General features: G+C 38.7%; 1 protein-coding gene across 1 annotated transcript in view; it reads left to right on the top strand.

Moving 5' to 3' along the window:
• The first annotated feature begins 2,537 nt into the window (after positions 1 to 2,537).
• LOC308080109 (rho GTPase-activating protein 8-like) overlaps positions 2,538 to 20,074 on the top strand; it is a 32,079-nt gene continuing 14,542 nt past the window's right edge. Inside the window, exons 1-8 of the mRNA XM_080421855.1 lie at positions 2,538 to 2,673; positions 7,191 to 7,255; positions 13,123 to 13,281; positions 15,024 to 15,111; positions 16,166 to 16,297; positions 18,533 to 18,619; positions 18,809 to 18,907; positions 19,746 to 19,853. Coding sequence (XP_080277981.1) covers positions 7,213 to 7,255; positions 13,123 to 13,281; positions 15,024 to 15,111; positions 16,166 to 16,297; positions 18,533 to 18,619; positions 18,809 to 18,907; positions 19,746 to 19,853 — 716 coding nt within the window. The 5' untranslated portion in view covers positions 2,538 to 2,673; positions 7,191 to 7,212. The remainder of the gene's footprint in view (positions 2,674 to 7,190; positions 7,256 to 13,122; positions 13,282 to 15,023; positions 15,112 to 16,165; positions 16,298 to 18,532; positions 18,620 to 18,808; positions 18,908 to 19,745; positions 19,854 to 20,074) is intronic.

The raw sequence follows: 20,074 nt of genomic DNA, 5'->3' as shown, positions 1-20,074 counted from the left end.
TGTAGCTCGGTTCAAAAGGGCAGTGCGTTTCATTTAGAGGAACGAGCAGACCTTGACAATGGCCAGAAGGTTTCAGCAAAAGGATGTCTTGGATTTCTGGAAAGAAGTCAAGATCATAAATAATAATAAAATATCTCTGCCCTCTAATATTGATGGGGTCACACATGGAGTGCAAATATAGCAGAGTTATGGAGGAGACATTACAAAGACCTTTTTAATTGTGTTAAAAGTGCTGATTCTAGTGTCGGTGTTGTTTCCCATGATAATGTGGTTATTAGACCTGATGAAGTACAGTGGTGGGAAAAGTACTCAAATGTTTTACTTAAGTGAAAGTATCAATACTGCAATGTAGAAGTACTCCGTTACAAGTAAAAGTCCAGAATTAAAAATTTACTTGAGTAAAAGTACAAAAGTATTGGTATCAAAATGTACTTAAAGTACCAAAAATAAAAGTACTAAAATGTTTGAGAATAGCCGATCTACAAGCTCACAACACGTCGCGATGCGACACGTTGTGAGCTTGTGGATCAGCTATTTTCAAATAGCCTAGGTATAAAATAAGTCTAAAGTGGTTAATGTATGTTTTATAATGTCATAATTTATATCTGCAAAGTAACTAGTAACTAAAGTTTTCAAATAATTGTAGTGGAGTAAGAGAACATTATTTGCCTCTGGGTGTTGTGGAGTAGAAGTAAAAGTATAGACAATTGGAAATACTCCAGTAAAGTAAAAGTGCCTCAAAATTTTACTTAAGTACAGTACTTCAGTAAATCTACTTAGTTACTTTACACCACTGATGAAGTATAAGAAAAGTTATAGAGAAACTGGCTCTGAATAAGTCCTGTGCTTTGGCCCTGATCAGATAACAGCTGAGCACTTATATTCCAGCCACAGAGCTTCTGTGCTAATTGCTCTACTCTGTGCTTCTCTGGAATTCTGATGCATTGGAATACTTCCTGACTATAATGCTGTCAGTTCTGCTAGTGCCTGTAGATAAGGAAAAAAACGGGGAAGATCTCTAGTATTGACAACTACAGGCCTATTATTGCCCTGCCTAGTATTTGTCAAACATTTTAGAGAGAATAGCACTTGAAAGGCTGCAAGAGTATTATTGTCACCACTGATGAGCAAGTTGGATTTAAAAGTGAACATGGCACTGACATGTGTGCAGTGGTGGGAAAAGTACTCAAATGTTTTACTTAAGTAAAAGTATCAATACTGCAATATAGAAATACTCTGTTACAAGTAAAAGTCCGGAATTCAAAATGTACTTGAGTAAAAATGCAAAAGTGTTGGTATCAAAATGTACTTGAATACCAGTAGAAAGTACTCATTTTGACTAAACATATAAAAAAAAAAAAATTCCCTGCTAAAGGTGTCCAAATTCAGTTTTCCCTTCCTGCTCAACTGCATGCCTCTTTCTTTTTTTTGCCCTTTGTTTTTTTTTGGCAGGCACTGCCCTGCAACCCTAGCCTGGAAACTGCAACCCAAAGCCCCAAAGCACCTTCTCAACCAGTATACTCTGCGCATGCGCACTTCCTTGCGTTCCGGCGTTGCCAAGTCTGCTTATTATAAGCGATTTTGCGCTTGTTGTTTTCCTGTACAGTCGCTTGCAAATATTGGAAGGTTTTGGGGCCTTGATTAATTGTTTCTAAAGCTAGTTGCTTTCAGTGGTGGAAAAAGTATTCCCTTTTTTTACTTAAGTAAAAGTATCAATACTGCAATCGTGCAATATGTAGAAATACTCCATTACATGTACAAGTCCGGAATAAAACATTTACTTGAGTAAAACTAAGTACAAACGTATTGGCATAAAAATGTACTTAAAGTACCAAAAGTAAAAGTACTCATCGTGCAGATCTACAAGCTCACAATGCGTCGCATCTTGACACATTGTGAGCTTGTAGATCGGCTATTTTCAAATGGCCAAAATATATATAGGTCTGAAGTGGTTGTGTATGTTTTGTAATAATAATAAAAATCTAAGTAACTGGTAGCCCTGAGGGAACTCACTAACGCTCTGAACCAGGGCTAAGTAACTAACTGGTAACTCAAGTTTTCAAATAATTGTAGTGGAGTAAAAGTACAATATTTACCTCTGACATGGAGTAGAAGTAAAAGACTGAAAATTGGAAATACTCCAGTAAAGTTAAACTGTACTTAAGAACAGTACTAAATGTACTTAGTTAATTTACACCACGGATTGCTTTGGCCTTGTTTCAGTTTTATCACTTAATCCTATATAGATAGCCTACATCAGCTATCTGAAAATAGATCTGCTATTATCCACACAGCTTGGAAAGAAAATGCTGAAACATTTTACAACAGCACAAGTCTTGTATGGGGGGGACGGGACACTACTGTCATAAATTATTTTCAGATGGGGGTCTGTGGCCAAATACTTATTAATTTGGGGGTCCTTCACATGAAAATGTCTGAGAACCACTCTAAAACAACATTAGACAATAAAGTATAAGTTGCTTGTTTTGGGGCTTGTTTTCATAGATCTGGTTGCTTGTCTCTCTCGCAGAATCTGGCAACGCTGGTCAGCAGCACCACAGTGGATTTAGAGGAAGTTTCTCCACAAGTTGTTAGTGTTTCCTCACCTGTGGATTCATCATGTTATGGATGATAAAGGACTTATAGACAATGCCCTTTATGTCGACGCTAAAGGTACGTGTTTTTAAACAAGCATACAGGCCTGTCAGGGCGTCACACTTAGGCTCAATTAATACAATAGTGTTAACAAACAACAAACATTAAACCAATTGTTTTCCCATTTTGAAAACCTGTCGCGTTTTCAACTCCAAGGTGAGTCAACTTTACACAAAAAACAACAACATATCTACAAGGATCTGTTCTTTTTGGGGGGGGGCAGGCGACGCAGCAGCTGTAAGTTGATTTAGCTACAGTAGATCCAAACAAAACACAGCCGCATATTTTTTGAAATCCTGCCATTTATCCTGAAGCCTAGCCCTGAAACATGACAAGCCATGATGTGTGCAGGTTGAGACGAATACTCTTTGAATGAAATGCCTGCTGGTTCACTTTCTATGGGTTTCTTTCCCACAGTTTGTGTCAGTCAGTTTAGCAGCACAGGTAATTTCAGCAGTGGTGGAAAAAGGACTCAAATGTTTTACTCTAGTAAAAGTATAAATGCTGCAAGGTAGAAGTACTCTGTTACAGGTTAGCCTTAGATCAAGACTATAGATGTATTTGATCGATTTTTACATCTACGAGAGTCTTAGCGACCCCCCCCCCCCCAGTTTTCACTGGAATGTCAGCAGTAAAGCCCGTATTTCTCCAAACATGTACAAATGCTAAATATAAGGTGCTTACTCGCTTGCCCCAAATGTTAACTAGGTGTCCGAAGTATTTGTGCAATGTATTAATCCATATTAGTCAATAAAGAAGTGTTTTAATCCCGTCTGTGGCCGATTATGTCGAGTTCCCATTTCCCAATGGGGGTAGTGACGGGGCGCATCCGGTGAAAGCCGGAGTTACACTCAATGTAAACAGGAAGTAAACGAGGGGGGAAAATGGCTTCGGCCACAGACGGGATCAAAACCCTTCCTTATAGAAAAATATGGACTTTTTTACTTTGCAAAAATACTCCGGACACCTAGTTAACATTTGGGGCAAGCGGGCAAGCACCTTATATTTTGCATTTGTACATGTTTGGAGAAATACGGGCTTTACTGGTGACATTCTAAGGCAAACTGGAGCGGTGGTCGCTAAGACTCTCGTCTCGTAGATACGAAAGCAAAAGTCAGACTCGATAAAATACATCTACAAGTAAAAGTCCAGAATTCAATATGTTATTGAGTAAAAGTACAAAAGTATTGGTTTCAAAATGTACTTAAAGTACCAAAAGTAGAAGGTACTCATTATGCAGAATGTCCCATTTCACAAGTTTTCAAATATAAATTATGTTTAAAAAATATTTTGAACATAGCAGACGTTGTGAGCTTGTAGATCTGCTATTTCTATTTTGGAAATACTCCAGTAAAATAAAATAAAAACTCAAAATTGTACTTAAGTACAGTAATTGAGTAAATGTAGTAATTACAGTAGTTACGTTACACCTAGCCATGGTTCACATCATGGTATGACAGTCATGTTTCAGGGCTACGTTACACCACTATTTATGGGGTTCTTTCCAGAGTTTATTGTGTCAGCAGTAGCAGCACAGGTGTAATTTCAGGCTTTTCCCAAAATTGCATAGTACTACTGGACTGTTAAGAGGGTTAGAGAGACCATGCAGTTCAATTGTGGGAAAACAAAAAGGTTACAGGATAGGTGGGCACCAAGGAAGAGTGGGCAGCTCAGTGTTAAATTTCTTCCAAAATGTAAAAAAATAAAAAAAATAAAAGGTAAATATGTATAAGTAGGCCTAAAGTAAAATACATGGTTAATTAAGGTCTAACATTTCTACAATTGCTACAAATTGCTACAAAGCCTCTATGTCCAGTCATCTTGGGGCATAAACAAGAAGTTGACGGATAACATTAAGTCTGATAACGATGTACCGTGCGTGCATGTTCACATCATGTATACATTGGGTGCCAAAACCGTATATATACGGTTTTGGCCATACTAACGTTGAGTGCCAAAACCGTATATATACTGATTTTTTTTTAAAAACAGCACCACAGCACCAGGAGATATCACCTATCTCCTACAAGATTTAGACTCCAATCCACTTCCTGGTTAACTTATGACTTCAAAAACCTGTATCTCGGCTCCTGTGTACTTTTTTTTTTTACAATGTTAATTTAACTATTTTCAACTGCTGCAACTATGGAACGGATTACCGAATGTTTTTAATTTTTTTCCCCCGATTGTACGAGACCTGTATGTGTGTAATGAGGGGATCACCGTGAGGACGGTGATCACTGAAAATATTTTGTGACTACTTGAAAAAGGTTCAAAAATGGTTAAAAATCCTGGCACTCAAAGTATAATATTTTAATAAACCTCTGGCACCCAATGTGTTGTTAAGACTAGGGGTGTGAGGAAAAAAAACTATTCGTACTCGAATCGCGATTCTAATGTTGGACAATTCAGAATCGATTCTCATTTTCCAAGAATCTATTTAAATTTCTTTTTTTTACACAAAGAACAGTATTTTTGTATAATTACATTTTTGAGAAGTGGCAAGTTCTGGGCTGGCAGATAGCCCAAGCCTACCAATTTTATTTTACAGCAGCTTTATTACTTTAATGTATTGTTCTGGTAACTGAGAAGTAACTGAGTGTCAGACTCAGAAGTTAATAAGTTTTGTACAAAAAAAAGGGTGCAAACATGAATACATGAGACACTCTTGGATTTACCTTTGTGTGTTTACATTATTTTCAATTGATAAAACCTTAACAATTATAAAAGCTACGTATGTACTCTGCTTTCATGCCAGCAGACTGGAGTAGATAGCAGACGATTCACAGCCATACTTAAAGGAGAATTTTGGACTAAAGTTTTCTTACCTTTTCTATGACGTTATGATATCTTAGGATGAATGGTACAGTAGAAAATTTTCATAACTCCACCCCTGAGCCGCCACAGCTTAAAAGGTGCGCGGATAGGCCTTAGGTTAGATCACATATTCTAATAGCTTTTTTTTTTTTTTTTTTTTTTTTAGATCTGACGTTCATAGTGACAGAACACTATGCAACCAAAAAAAAAAACAGAAGTCTCGCTAGACGCTAATCTCGAGATTTCAATCTCGTCTAGCGAGACTTCTGTTTTTTTTTTTTTTTCTTTTTTTTTTGGGACAGTGTTCTGTCACTATGAACGTCAGATCTCACCAAAAAAAAGTTATTAAAATATGTGATCTAACCTAAGGCCTATCCGCGCACCTTTTAAGCTGTGGCGGCTCAGGGGTGGAGTTTTTCTACTGTACCATTCATCCTAAGATATCATAACGTCATAGAAAAGGTAAGAAAACTTTAGTCCAAAATTCTCCTTTAAGCCATACTTAAGACCATTTTTCAAATATTTTATTTGTATGTAAGAAAGCTTTTAAACATAGACCCCTTAACAGACGACGTCACACTGATAAGAACCAGTATGCGTGCAACCAGTATGCGCTCAATGAAACACATTCTGTCAGGTCTCGCTAGGACGCGCCTCACTAGCCAACACACAAGAGGGGGTCGGGATGCGCTGAAACCAGCGCACCCCGAAACAACAGGTTGGAAATTGATTGCGGGAAACAATCACCTGTGCGTCCAGTCTCAATGTTAGTAAACAAATAATTGGTCTATTGACTCTCTGGTGCCTGCAATCCTGGAGAGTTCACGCCTTTCTTTTCAAGGAAACTTTGCTGTCTGTCATGGCACGGCTTTGTTTTTGTTCCTCTGTCACCTTGCTAATAATAATATGTCACATTTCAGTGGTGACTCACTCACGCTTCTCTCACTGGCATCTCAGAGACTGAGCTGTGAAAGAGCACTCAGGACCTGTTGTTGTTATGTATGATGTTATACATGCTAATTCTATTATGCTAATTCTTACTGTATATTGTTATAAACCATCACACTGGTTCTCAATGGGGGTTCTGGGGACCCCAAGGGGTCCTTCAGGTGGTCCCCAGCAAAATAATTGATAGTTATTATGAGTTTGTAACTCTGAGAGTGTACAAATGGAACCAAATGGACCCTTACGGGTCAATTTGGTTCCATTCGTACACTCTCAGAGTTAAATTAACACTGAGGATTTTATTGGGGGTCCGTTGTAGATTGGGGGTCATCCCAGGAAAATAAGTATTATCAAAATCTTTGTTTTAACATAATTTGATAGCTTTGTATTGTATATCTTTTGTTTTGCAACAGTAGTCAACCACATAACCAAAACACATCATAAAAATAACAACAAATGAATATATTATAATGCATTGGATGTCATCATAATATAGCTGCAATGAGCTATGAAAACACACAAAAAAGATCTTATATCTCGAGTTAGTTGTTTTTATGAATACCCTTCAAAAAGAAAACGCACAATTCCAATCATGTCTGTGCTTGACTGTAAGAGAAAGTTTTCAGAAGAGTGACATGATGCAAGTGTGATTCAATTCCTGTTGCTCTCTTTTCATGTAATTCTATCACTTCTGAGAAGTCATGACAATTAGATTTAAAGAAAAACTATTGACGTGCTTGTTTTAATTGTTTTATTTCCATGCATGAATGCAGGCCTTAAACAACGACGACAACAATGATGATTGCAGCAACCGATCTGGAGAAGTTGGCAGAAATCGGTAAGCGTTCCGTGCTATTCAGCCTTTTGAAAGGCAATGCCTATGACAAGGAAGGCGTCAAATAGAAGGTGTGGAACCGTGCAATGCACGGAACAAGGAATTTATTCACTACAATAATTCATATTAGATTAGTTATTAAACTGCCAGTAAACATACAGGAGTCAATAATTGACCTGCTGAAAACGGGTCCTCTTCCATCTCCAAACTACAAAGCCAGCAGCAATAAAACATGGGGAGAAAATCGTATTCTCACAAACGGGACTTCGTTTTTTGTTTTGTTAAAAAAACAGTTCTGTACTGTGTACGGCCTACATTAGTTTTTGCACCAGTTATTGGCAGAGATGCCATGTTTCAGCTGTTAATGTGGTCCTATATACTGTATATATAAACAAATAAATAGAAAATAAATGCAAATAAAGTTCCTAGTTTTGTGAATGACATGGTTTTCTACCTCCTCCTATTTAATGGCCTGGCCTCTGACCCGTGGAGGAGCTTTTTCTCCACCATTTTATGTGAAATCAAGGGAAAGAGTCATTATCAGTGGACAGAGTGAAGCCATGACGTCAATTTGAAAGCCTGACAACAATAAAATCTGTAACTTAGGGGTGTGTAAGTGATATGTTTTGTTAAAATAAGTGTTAAATAGCTCTAATTCCTTGTAATCATTGCTATAGAGCAGGGGTCTTGCAGGGGTCTTGCGTTTGCTGTAGTTGTACTGTATTGCTCACTGATGCAACTGCATGTGTAATCATACTGTATGTTACGTATGTAAAAAGTTACAAAAGGACATTGTATCTGGAGACAGTCACTGTCGTACTCCCTTTTCGAACAGAGATAATAAACAAGAGCTCTTTCATAAAACAGGAGTCAGGACTCGGGAGCTCTTAGATTGTTCAAGGTCTCTTCGGAGAGAAACAGTACATTGTTCATAGAGTTCAGTCTCAGTGGATACAGGAAGATAAACACTTGAAATTGAAACTTATAGCACCTTTTAATCAAATTTGGTATTAGATAGATAGATGGATTATTTTCCACATTAGGTCCTTACATACTGTGTAAACGCAACTGCAAAGACATGCAGAATTATACAGAATTAAACACAAATACAAGTGATTTCTCCCTTTGTGACTCTTCACTGCAAAAACAAATAAGCTCGTATATGTACCGGTCTATTGGCCTACTTGGCACCGAACCAGATAAGAGAGGAAGTGAGTCACTTAGGAGAACAGGTTGCTAACTTCTCCCTGTAACGTAATTATGCTTTCTGTGCCACACTGTGGCATCTCTGGTGCTATTTGTGTTTCGGTGGGGTTGGCAAAGAGTGCTGTGGACGAGATAGAGCAGTGGTTCCCAAACTTTTTTAGTTCAACACCCAAAAGAGATATTAAACGTTTGCCCGAACTAATGAAAATGTTCACTACTTCTTAACACATTTTTTTATTTTATTTATGGAAATGATTTTATTTTATTTTATTTATGAAATACTTTTCAAAAATGTTGGTGATGGTTTCATTGTATTTTTTTTTAGAGCTGGGACTCGATTAAAACAAAATATCTAATTAATTAGAGGCTATGTAATTAATTAATTGAAATTAATCGCATGTTTAATTGCATATCGTTTGACCTGAGAACATTAGTACATTAGTAAGTTTAAGCAACAAAATATAGTTGTTTTATCAAGGTGGTACTAAACAGACCAACAGATCAGTGCAAGTTTTACAAAAGTGCAGCAATGTTAGGAATTCAGAGATTCAGGTAGCCTATATAAATTCAAGGACCTTCTGTAAACTCAAGCATAAGTAAAACACAATACTTTTCTGAAACCCTGACCATTAGGAAAAAAAAAATGTCTTGATTGACCTTATTGTCCAATATCCTGTATCAACAAACCAGACTAACAAAAACAAAACTCTCTGTTGTTTCAAAGACCATAACAATAGCAACAATTTAGTTAGTCCATATTGATAAAATAAAAAAAATAAGATAGACCCCTTCAGTCCAACTCTCCCTCAATATCCTTGGCCAAAATAATAAACAGACCACCGGTCTTGGTGCACCGGTATGATCGGTACGCCTGAAAGTCGTCCAGTGAGAAAGGTTCCGTGGTGCAAAAACTTAGCACAATTAAAATGTGCTAATTTTTGTAATCGTGTACATTTTCTGTAATTAATTAATCAAAATGAATCAGTTAAAGTCCCAGCCCTAATTAATTTTTACTTTTTGAAATATTTTTGAAATAATTGATATCTTATTTTTTCAAATGTAGGAAATAAAAAAAGGGGAATATTTACTTGTGACCCCTAAAAACTGGTCCGTGACCCAAACATGGGTCCCGACCCACCGTTTGGGAAACGATAGAGCTCATGGGATTTACTAGATAAGATGTTTTTGCCCTGAGCCGGAGGGCCTTGTAACGGCGCCTTGTTAATTAGCTGAACTGGGCAGGGCTCATCACACATTCTTTCCTCTGGGATGCCCGCTCACTGTGCCAAGAGATCTGTGGTCATCCAGGTCATCCAGGTCATCCAGCCAATCCACTGACACAACTCACACTCACAACATTTCAAGAGAACTAGAAAGCGCTGATGCCTGATTTTTGGGAACAATCATAATTTTGGATACCACCGATCAACGATGTTTTTGAGTTTTTTCTATTAAATTGTTTATTATTTTTTGAGTAGGCAATTATTTTAATTAAATTCTATAATTAATTCTCCCCAATTTAGTTTTGGCAATTTCCCCCAATTTCCTCCCCACACACATTTCTGTGTGTCACCAGTGGTGTAAAGTGACTAAGTACATGTACTGGAGTATTTTTTCAGTACTTTTACTCCACTACTTCTCAGAGGCAAATATTGTACTTTTTACTCCACTTCACTAGTACTTATTTGAAAACTTAGTTACTAGTTATTTTGTAGATATTGATTATCATTATCTGCTATTTTCAAAAAAATGTTTTAATACATTTCATAAATTTGAAAACTTGTGAAATGGGACATTCTGCATATTGAGTACTTTCTACTTTTGGTACATTTTGATAGCAATACGTTTTGTACTTTTACTCGAGTACATTTTCAATTCCGGACTTTTACTTGTAACGGTAGTATTTTTTACATTGCAGTATTGATACTTTCACTTAAGTAAAACATTTGAGTACTTTTTCCAACCACTAGTTTTCTTCTTAACGGCAATGCAAGGACTCCCTTCCATAATGTGTAATCTGTCCAGAGACAAACACGGCCCTGCATGCTTTCCTTGGCCAAAGTAACAGTACAGTACATTTTGAGCATTGTGTCCACCGTCCAGCCAATCTAAACAGGCCCGTCCTCAGGGCATTTCCCTCTCCTCCTGCGCTATCGGTCACAGACTGTATTTATAGATCCGTTTCCCGAACCAACTGCAGAATAAACACAAGATCACAACCATAGATTATACACTGAAAGTTTCCAGCCCAATGTTTTTTGGACTACTGTGGCTTTGTTTTGTTGTTTGGTGGGGGTACATCTTTTTTTTTCTATATATTTTTTTAACCCATTAAGACCGGGAACGCATCTGTGTCATTTGTATTATTTTTTTTCCTTGGCTATTCAAAAATAGCAGATATACAAGCTCATGAGCTTGTAGATCTGCTATTTTTGAAAAATCGTGACATTTTGTTGCAAATCTTTGAATATATATATTTTTAAAATATTTTTAACATTTGTAACTCAAATCTTTGCTTCTGGGGGATTCTACATATGTCTTCTAAACCATTTGTTTTTGTTCTCAAACATTTTCACGTCAAAACGTATTAGGTCGCGGACCCCCATCTCAAAATGTTGTTCCAGGGACCCCGCAAAAGAAAGATTTGAGTTACAAATGTTCGCTTAAAAAAAACATATATATATTCAAAGCGATTCAAGAACGATTAAAACAAAAAAAAACATCAGATCTACAAGCTCATAGCATGGCACTCGGTGCCGCGCTATGAGCTTGTAGATCTGCTATTTTGAATAGCCAAAGAAATGTTAAAATGACACACAGATGCGTTCTCAATGGTTTAAGGATGAAACAATATCAGATAAGGGCATAAACTCAGGAAATGGTAGCCGCTGGGTGTCATATGGGAATTTGTGATAAAACGATGCTGTTTCTTCTGGTATGTCTCACAAATGGAAAGTATTGGAAAGCTCTACACAAAAAAGCAGCATCCTGTTTTTATAGCCTATTACAGATAGTGGGCCTCAGCGTCTTCAAGGTGAATAGCTTTGTTAACAAAAAAACACTCAGGGGCTTTCTGGTGCCTAGTTTAGATATCGATTCTTTCAGACACACCTGCTCCAAAAAAAAACATGGACAGTGTACAGAAGTAGCCTTTTTTAACCCATTAAGACCGGGAACACACCTGTGTAATTTTAAGATTCCTTTGGCTATTCAAAAATAGTAGATCTATAAGTTAATAGCGCGCTATGAGCTTGTAGATCTGCAATTTTTGAAAAATTGTGAACATTTGTGCAAATCTTTTAATATATATATATAATTTGTTTTAAAGAAAACATTTGTAATTCAAATCTTTGCGTCTGAGGATTCTACAAATGTCTTCTAAATCCTAACAGTTTTCTGAAAATAAATGTATGTAGCCTATAATATCAGTGGTTCTCAAACTTTTTCATGTCAAGGACCCCCCGAAATTATATGTATTTGGCTGCGGACCCCCATCTCAAAATATGTTGTTCCAGGGACCCCCATGAAGCAAAGATTTGAGTTACAAATGTTCCCTTTTAAAAATATATATATTCAAATATTCGCGCAAAATGTTGACGATTTTTCTAAAATAGCAGATCTACAAGCTCATAGCGTGGCACTCGGTGCTGCGCTATGAGCTTGTAGATCTGCTGTTTTTGAATAGCCAAATAAATCTAAAGTGACACAGATGCGTTCCCGGTCTTAATGGGTTAATCGTTGATCTTGCCTCGTTTAGAAACAGGGAAAAGGTTGTAGATGGGCTATTTCTGCTAATTGTGCGGGTACGTATTAAATAGACTTCATGTGGTTAATCAGACTAAGTGATTTAGTACAAGTACATTGTAAAATAAATGTATGATTTTTCCCCCCATCATTTGTTTTATATGCATTTTTTTAATGCCTGGCCCCTGACCGGTGTTGTATGCCGTCTCCCCCTCTGTATAGCCTCGCTTTCCTCTCGTCAACCTGTACTGTCCCATAAAGCAGAGAATATCTGAAGCAGTGGTTCTTCTCAAACATTTCCATGTCAAGGACCCCCAAACAGTGGTGTAAAAAGTACTCAAATGTTTTACTTAAGTACAAGTATAAATACTGCAATGTAGAAGTACTCTGTTACAAGCAAAAGTCCGGAATTCAAAATTTACTTGAGTAAAAGTGCAAAAGTATTGGTATCAAAATGTACTTAAAGTAACAAAAGTACAAGTACTAAAATGTTTGAAAATAGCAGATCTACAAGCTCACAACGCATCGCGATGCGACACGTTGTGAGCTTGTAGATCGGCTATTTTGAAATAGCCTAGGCATAAAATAGGGCTAAAGTGGTTAATGTATGTTTTATAATGTAATTATTTATATCTGCAAAGTAACTAGCTACTAAAAGTACAATATTTGCCCCTGAGATGTAGTGGAGTAGAAGTAAAAGTTTTGGAAATTGGAAATACTCAAGGAAAGCACAAATTCAACATCAATATTGTACTTAAGTACAGTACTTGAGTACATGTACTTAGTTGCATTGCACCACTGTGAAGCAGTGGTTCTTCTCAAACATTTCCATGTCAAGGACCCCCAAAGGTATTTGGCCCACGGATAATCCCGGCCCCCCATAAATAACATTGTGTGTGAATGCGATCACTCTTCATCAGAGCTGCAGAAGGATGAAGATGAGCTGAGTCGTTTGGAGGACGTGCCTTTACCACCGGCCGCGCTACCGGCCCGTCCGCCGCGGCCTAAAGCCAGGTCCTCCATAGACGCCACACACCCCTACTACGATGTGGCCCGGCACGGCATCATCCAGGTCACAGGTCAGTATCATGTATTACTATTGATTACATATTTATTCAAAATATTGTTATTTTGGAAAATGAACCACTTCCATCCTCTATACTAGTGGTTCTCAACCATTGGTCCGGGGACCACCAGTGGGGACCACCACAGGGGGTTCCAGGTGGTCCCCAGCAGAGCCATTCAAGGAACTCTCTGATATAAGGCTCTGGTCCCCAGCTAAATGATGGAGAGTTGGCAACCAAATGGACCCTTATAGATCTTTAACTCTAGAGAGCGTAAAATGAAACCAAATGGACCCTTACGGGTCCATTTGGTTTCATTTTACACTCTCAAGAGTTAAATGATTGTTAAACGTCTGCATTACACAATTAGAGAATGTACTGTAGAAGAACTGTTATTATGATTTTGATCAACGTTTGCCTGTCATCTCTCCTATTGGTACCGCATCAATACAGCATAGAATTGTGGACAAAATCGTATCCAACGACAACAAAACATTCTACGTTTTGGTCCCCAGCAGAGCCATTCAAGGAACTCTCTGATATAAGGCTCTGGTCCCCAGCTAAATGATGGAGAGTTGGCAACCAAATGGACCCTTATAGATCTTTAACTCTAGAGAGCGTAAAATGAAACCAAATGGACCCTTACGGGTCCATTTGGTTTCATTTTACACTCTCAAGAGTTAAATGATTGTTAAACGTCTGCATTACACAATTAGAGAATGTACTGTAGAAGAACTGTTATTATGATTTTGATCAACGTTTGCCTGTCATCTCTCCTATTGGTACCGCATCAATACAGCATAGAATTGTGGACAAAATCGTATCCAACGACAACAAAACATTCTACGTTTTGGGTCTGAGAGGCTAGATCTCATCAAACGGTGGTCCGTGGCTCAAATGCTGAATAAACAATGGACCTTGATATGAAAAAGGTTGAAAACCACTGCTCTATACTTATGCAAACTAATGGTTGACTGGGGTCTGCTCAGTACCTTTAAAATCGTACTTTTGCACTATTCATTTATATATATATATTTTTTATCTTTCATAAATCCACTGGTGCCGCAAAACATATAGGAAATATGCGAACTGCATTCATGAAATACTTGACTTTGCAAAGCCTGCATTCATTCATTCCCAGAAGAAAGCTATTAAAAAAATCCACTGACTGGCCTCAGGTACATGAGACCCTGCCGAGTGCATTCCATTAACCTTCTTTTTAATGCTGGTGAAGAAATGAATCATTCCACCCACAAAACAACAGGAAAGGCAAGACTGTATGCTACTGTATGTTCGGACCCCCCCCCCCCCCCACCAGAACTCATGTAAATAATTTTGCTGCATTGGGGGGGGGGGGACCATTGTTGAATTAAGCTTCCCCCGCAGAAACTCGCATTGAAAGTTCTTATCGCCAAACACAGCGTCTTATTTGCATCACAAATGATTTGATAATGTATTCTGATTACATGGTCCTGTTTCTTCTCTCTCTTTTAATATGAAACAACTGCTTGTGTGCCACCCTGCAGGTGCACTCAGACGGCCCCCCCGATAGCAAAGCAGAGAGAATGTTAGCGTCAGACAAGTAGCTGGGGAAGCAAAGTTCACGCTGCTGGTTCCTCTGAGATAAACTGTAGCAGCTTGTGAACCTGGGGAGCTTAAGGGAGAATGGAGGAAAGAGAGGGGTGGGGGACTAGGAGGATTAGGTGGTCTCTCTCTGATGTGTTTTTCCTGCCTGCGTGGTCTTGTGTTCTCTCCAGGGGATGACAATTACGGCAGGAAGCTGATCATCTTCAGTAGCTGCTGCATGCCTCCGTCCCACCAGCTCAACCATCAGCGTCTGCTGGAGTAAGTGTGACTTAGACAGTCCGATGTCTTATCTGTACAGAGTCAATACTGTGTACAGCAGTGGTGGTGGAAAAAGTACTCTATTTAAAAAAATAAAAGGTATCGATACTGCAATGTAAACAAAATCTTTAGAAAATAGCTGATCTACATGCTCACAATGCGTCGCTTGGAGATCGGCTATTTTCAAATGGCCAAAATGTACATAGGGCTGAAGTGGTTAATGTGTGACATCTGTGTCATTTTAAGATTTCTTTGGCTATTCAAAAATAGCAGATATACAAGTATTATACAAGTATTGTAGATCTGCTATTTTTGAATAGCCAAAGAAATCTAAAATGACAGATGCGTTCCCGGATTGAATGGCTTATTAGCGATTCCTATATTTTACTAAATCGATATAATTTTGGCCTTCGCTATAATGTGTGATACACACAAATTCAATCATACATACAGTATTGCATACATATCATTGTAATGGTTCTCAAAGTGAGGTCCAGGGACCCTCTGGGTTACTTGATGTGGGTTTCCAAATGGACCCTAACAGTTTTGCAACTCTTGAGAGTGTACAAACCAAACCAAATGGACCCTCCTGGTTCCATTTGTACACTCACAGAGTTATGATGGAATTAAAAAGTGTAAGAACCACCGGAATTGTAATTGCATAGCACAGTGGTTCTCAAACGTTTTCATGCCAAGGACCCCCAAATTGATATATAAGTGGCCGCGGACCCCCACCTGAAAATATATTGTGCCAGGAACCCCCAGAAGCAAAGATTTGGGTTAACATTTTTCACCTTAAAAAAAAAAAAAAAGATTTTAAGATTTGCACTCATTTTCACGATTTTTCAAAAATAGCAGATCTACAAGCTCATAGCGCGTAGATCTGCTATTTTTGAATAGCCAAAGCTAAGTGGTTAAAATGATTGTGACGCTATGTTAACTAATTTTGCTGGGGACCCCCCTGGTACTACCCCCCCACTGGTTGAGAACCACTGCTTCAGATTGATTTGTACAGGTGCTATACCTCCTCGTGCTGACTGCTCTGCCCCCACAGGTATCTGAAGTTCACCCTGGACCAGTATGTGGAGATGGACTACACCGTGGTGTACTTCCACTACGGCCTCCGGAGCGTCAACAAGCCGTCTCTCCGCTGGCTGCGGGAAGCCTACAACGAGTTTGACAGAAAGTTAGTCGCTTCATTGCAACTTTTATTGTCAATTACAACTGTCGATTGCCTTTTTATTTATTATTTATATTTTTCACATCAAGTGCCAGAGGTTTTTTAAAACAGGGTACATCCAGTGCCAGCGTTCTTACCGTGTACGCTGATCTGTTTAGAGCAGCAAAAGCCTCCATGAGGACGCGGATGCAAACAAAGGGTGTCTGCGCGCTGGTCGAGGGTCCCGTCTAACGACTGGAACAATAATATTTCTAACTCCATCCGCCATTGCAGAGTGATCGCACGTCGAAAATGGCTTGTTTTGACCACTGTAAAAAGGATATGGAGATATGGACCTTTCTCTCAAGATCCTATCATTGGAGGACGGAAGAGACGTTTTTTTGGGCCCCTGTCAGATCCGTCCATTCTATTTTACAGGGACCTAGGATGATTCTTAAGTTGCGTTAAAGCGTCCCTTGTGGAAACAAAATATATATAAAAAAAAAAAAAGAGCGAATTCTCGTTCATGGCACTCAATATGTTAATTAACTGTTGCACCCCTATGGTCAATCCTCACAAACTGAGATGGGAGTAATTATTGCTTAATGCCATAAGCCTTAAACACAGCATAAAGAAAGCTGTAAATGGACCTAGCGGTCCGGGCACTTAGGCTCTAATGTAGCCTGACAGCACATCGTGGGTTCGAGTCCCGTTTCCGACGATACATTATATCTCTGCTGTTCGGCCGGAACCAGCTAAATCCAAAATGGTAATTGTTCAGGAAATGAAAAACAAAATATCAATTTTTCAGAAAATGGAGAAAACCTTATATTTTTCATCTCTTGGAGATGTTTGAAACAAACTCCTGCACACACTCATTCTCTGTCCATTAACATTTAAAAAGAAAACACGAGCAGATGACCTTTGTGAAGACACCCTTCTCCTCTTTACTGGGGTGACATCTATCAAACCTTGCACATACATTCTCTTCTCTTCCTAGTTTATGTTCTCCCAAAAGCATTGAAAAATCTTCTCCCTCCTTCTCCCAGCCTGAGAGGAGGGGGGAGTTGTTTGTTTTTGACGGACAGTTTGAGGGTCCAATGGAGTTAGGAGTTTTCGTCAGAGGCGCTTTTTAATACTTTTCATATGTTATTATTAAAAAAAAATTTACACAGATGTTCACATGAACAAGTTTGAGCACCACTGCCCTAAAGCAGTGGTTCTCAAAAATGTTCATGTCAAGGATCCCCAACATGATAATGTATTTGGCCGCGGACCCCCAACTCAAAATATGTTGTTCCAGGGACCCCCAGAAGCAAAGATTTGAGTTTCAAATGTTCAAGCTCATAGCACGGCACTCGGTGCCGGGCTATGAGATTGTATATCTGCTATTTTCTTTTTTTTTCTAAATTTTTATCCCACGATTTTGTAACCCGATTTTTTACACCCAGTGCCAATTGTCTATGTAATCCTGGGCACTACCTTCCCTCTGCCAACCTAGGGAGGCCAGGGCCGAGCTCATGCCTCCTTCAATGCATGGCCAACTGACCTTCTTGTCACCTGACAGGGGAGAGTTTCCCTGGTTGGACGTAGCGCGTGGAAGGAACACGTTATTCCAACCAGTTCCCTTCCCCTCCATCAGGCGCCCCGGCTGGCCAGGGGGAGGCAGTATAGTGACCAGGATTACTGCATGTTTTTGTGAGGGTACCTACCCTAGGAGACACGGAGAGAACATGCAAACTCCACACAGAAAGGCCTATATCTGCTATTTTTGAATAGCAGATATACATATATGTAATATGATGCCATATTAACACATTTAGCTGGGGACCCCCTGGTACCCCGCCAAGGACCCCTGGCGGTCCCCGGACCCCACTTTGAGAACCAATTCCCCAAAAGGACCCAAATCAGCCCAGAATTAAGTGTATTTACAGTCGTGTGGAAGTCTCTTCATTAGACCATTCTCATGAAACTGGGGGTAAAGACTCATTAATAATTTCGGTGCGATGACATCTTGTTTGGCAAATTTCCTCTGTTTGGGAGATGTCAGAGTTATATAAATGTGGGTCAACTTTAAGTGCTTATTCTGCAGCATCCAGTTAGAGCTTCCTGGAATTAACTGAATATATCTTTAACCTTTGTAGCGTCTTTAATGTCCAGATTAATACGATACTATTGTATTATTTATGAAATTCCAATCATGGTGCCTCTCTGTAAAACGAAATATATGCGTCTGACCATGTTTATCTCTTTGTCCGGTAGATACAAGAAGAACCTCAAAGCTCTCTATGTGGTCCACCCGACCAACTTCATTAAGATTCTCTGGAACATATTCAAACCCTTTATAAGGTACAAACTACACCAGCAAGCATTTGACGTCTTTCAAAATATATTATCTATATAAATACGAGAACATCAAATGTATCTAAAAAATACATATTTCCATGGATCATTATTATTATTATTATGCGATAAATGTTATTGCATTAATGGACATGTCTTTCATTCATGCACACATTTGAATGGTTTTCCTCACAGTCACAAGTTTGGCAAGAAGGTAACGTATGTGAACTACCTGGCTGAACTCGGAGACCACCTCAACTACGAACAACTCATCATCCCCCCCGATGTAATCAGGTACTCTATTACTTCACCTTAACAAATGATGGTGATGGCTGCACTAGAATGCAGTGGCGGGAAAAAGTATTCATATTTTTTACTTAAGTAAAAATATGAATACTTTCATATTTTTATGAAATATGAATACTTTTTACCAATGTAAAAATACTCTGTTACAGGTAAAAGTCCGGAATTAGGTAAAAGTACCTGAGTAAAAGTCCAACATGTTGGTATCAAAATGTACTTAAAGTATCAAAAGTAGAAAGTACTCATTATGCGGAATGTCCCATTTCAGAAGTTTTTCAATTCCCAGTCTTAATGGGTTAAAAAGTCCTCTGTACTTGAATCCGTTCAAGACTCCGGTTTAAAGTCGTTACTGAACAGGTTATTCTTGTGTTTGTATTTGCGTATGCAGATAATCTGGTAGAGCACTATCTGATTACCGTATATTATGCTGACAAGCAGTGTAAACATACAGTTGCTGCTGTTGATGTTGGCCGCTGATGTCTTGTGGATTATTTGCCATCCAACACTACAAAACGTACACTTAATACCATAGAACAATTCCAACGTTGGTTCAATATTTATAAAAAACACAGGCAGACTACATTCAAAAAAAATAGCGGAAATGGCACCTCTACAAGCAATTTGATGCATTGTGAGCTTGAAGATTGGCTATTTTCACTACATTTGCACGACACTCATACACTGTATGATGAAGTAGGTCATTTACAAACAAAACAAGTTGAAACATGGTAATACAAGGTTTCTGCCCGACAGCGACAATACTGTATGCAAAACAATTATTTTATGTTGTGATATAAGGATGTTTACCCTGTGTGTATACCCTCCACAGACATGACGAGAGGCTACGGGCCACCCAGAAAAGCCCACTTCCTCCAGTGAAGAGCCCCCCTCCACGCCCCCCACTGCCCACCCAGCAGTTTGGTGTGAGCCTGCAGTAGTGAGTATCACTCCACCTCGCAACACACTTAAGGACAATGCATAGTACAACTAGTCCGTCCGATGAGGGTAGGCATTAACTACAAAAGGACATTATATTCAGAACTTTGGATGGGTCTCTCAGAGATTTGCACCCCCAAGATGTTCTTTTTTTCAATGCTGGGTTCATTGAGCACCATATTCACATTGCAGAAGGTGTTCAACATAAACGGAGATAAAAAA

This window comes from Gymnoscopelus braueri, assembly GCF_963280865.1.
Source record: "Gymnoscopelus braueri genome assembly, chromosome: 23".
Taxonomy (NCBI): Eukaryota; Metazoa; Chordata; class Actinopteri; order Myctophiformes; family Myctophidae; genus Gymnoscopelus; species Gymnoscopelus braueri.
This window is presented reverse-complemented; position numbering and strand designations above follow the sequence as displayed.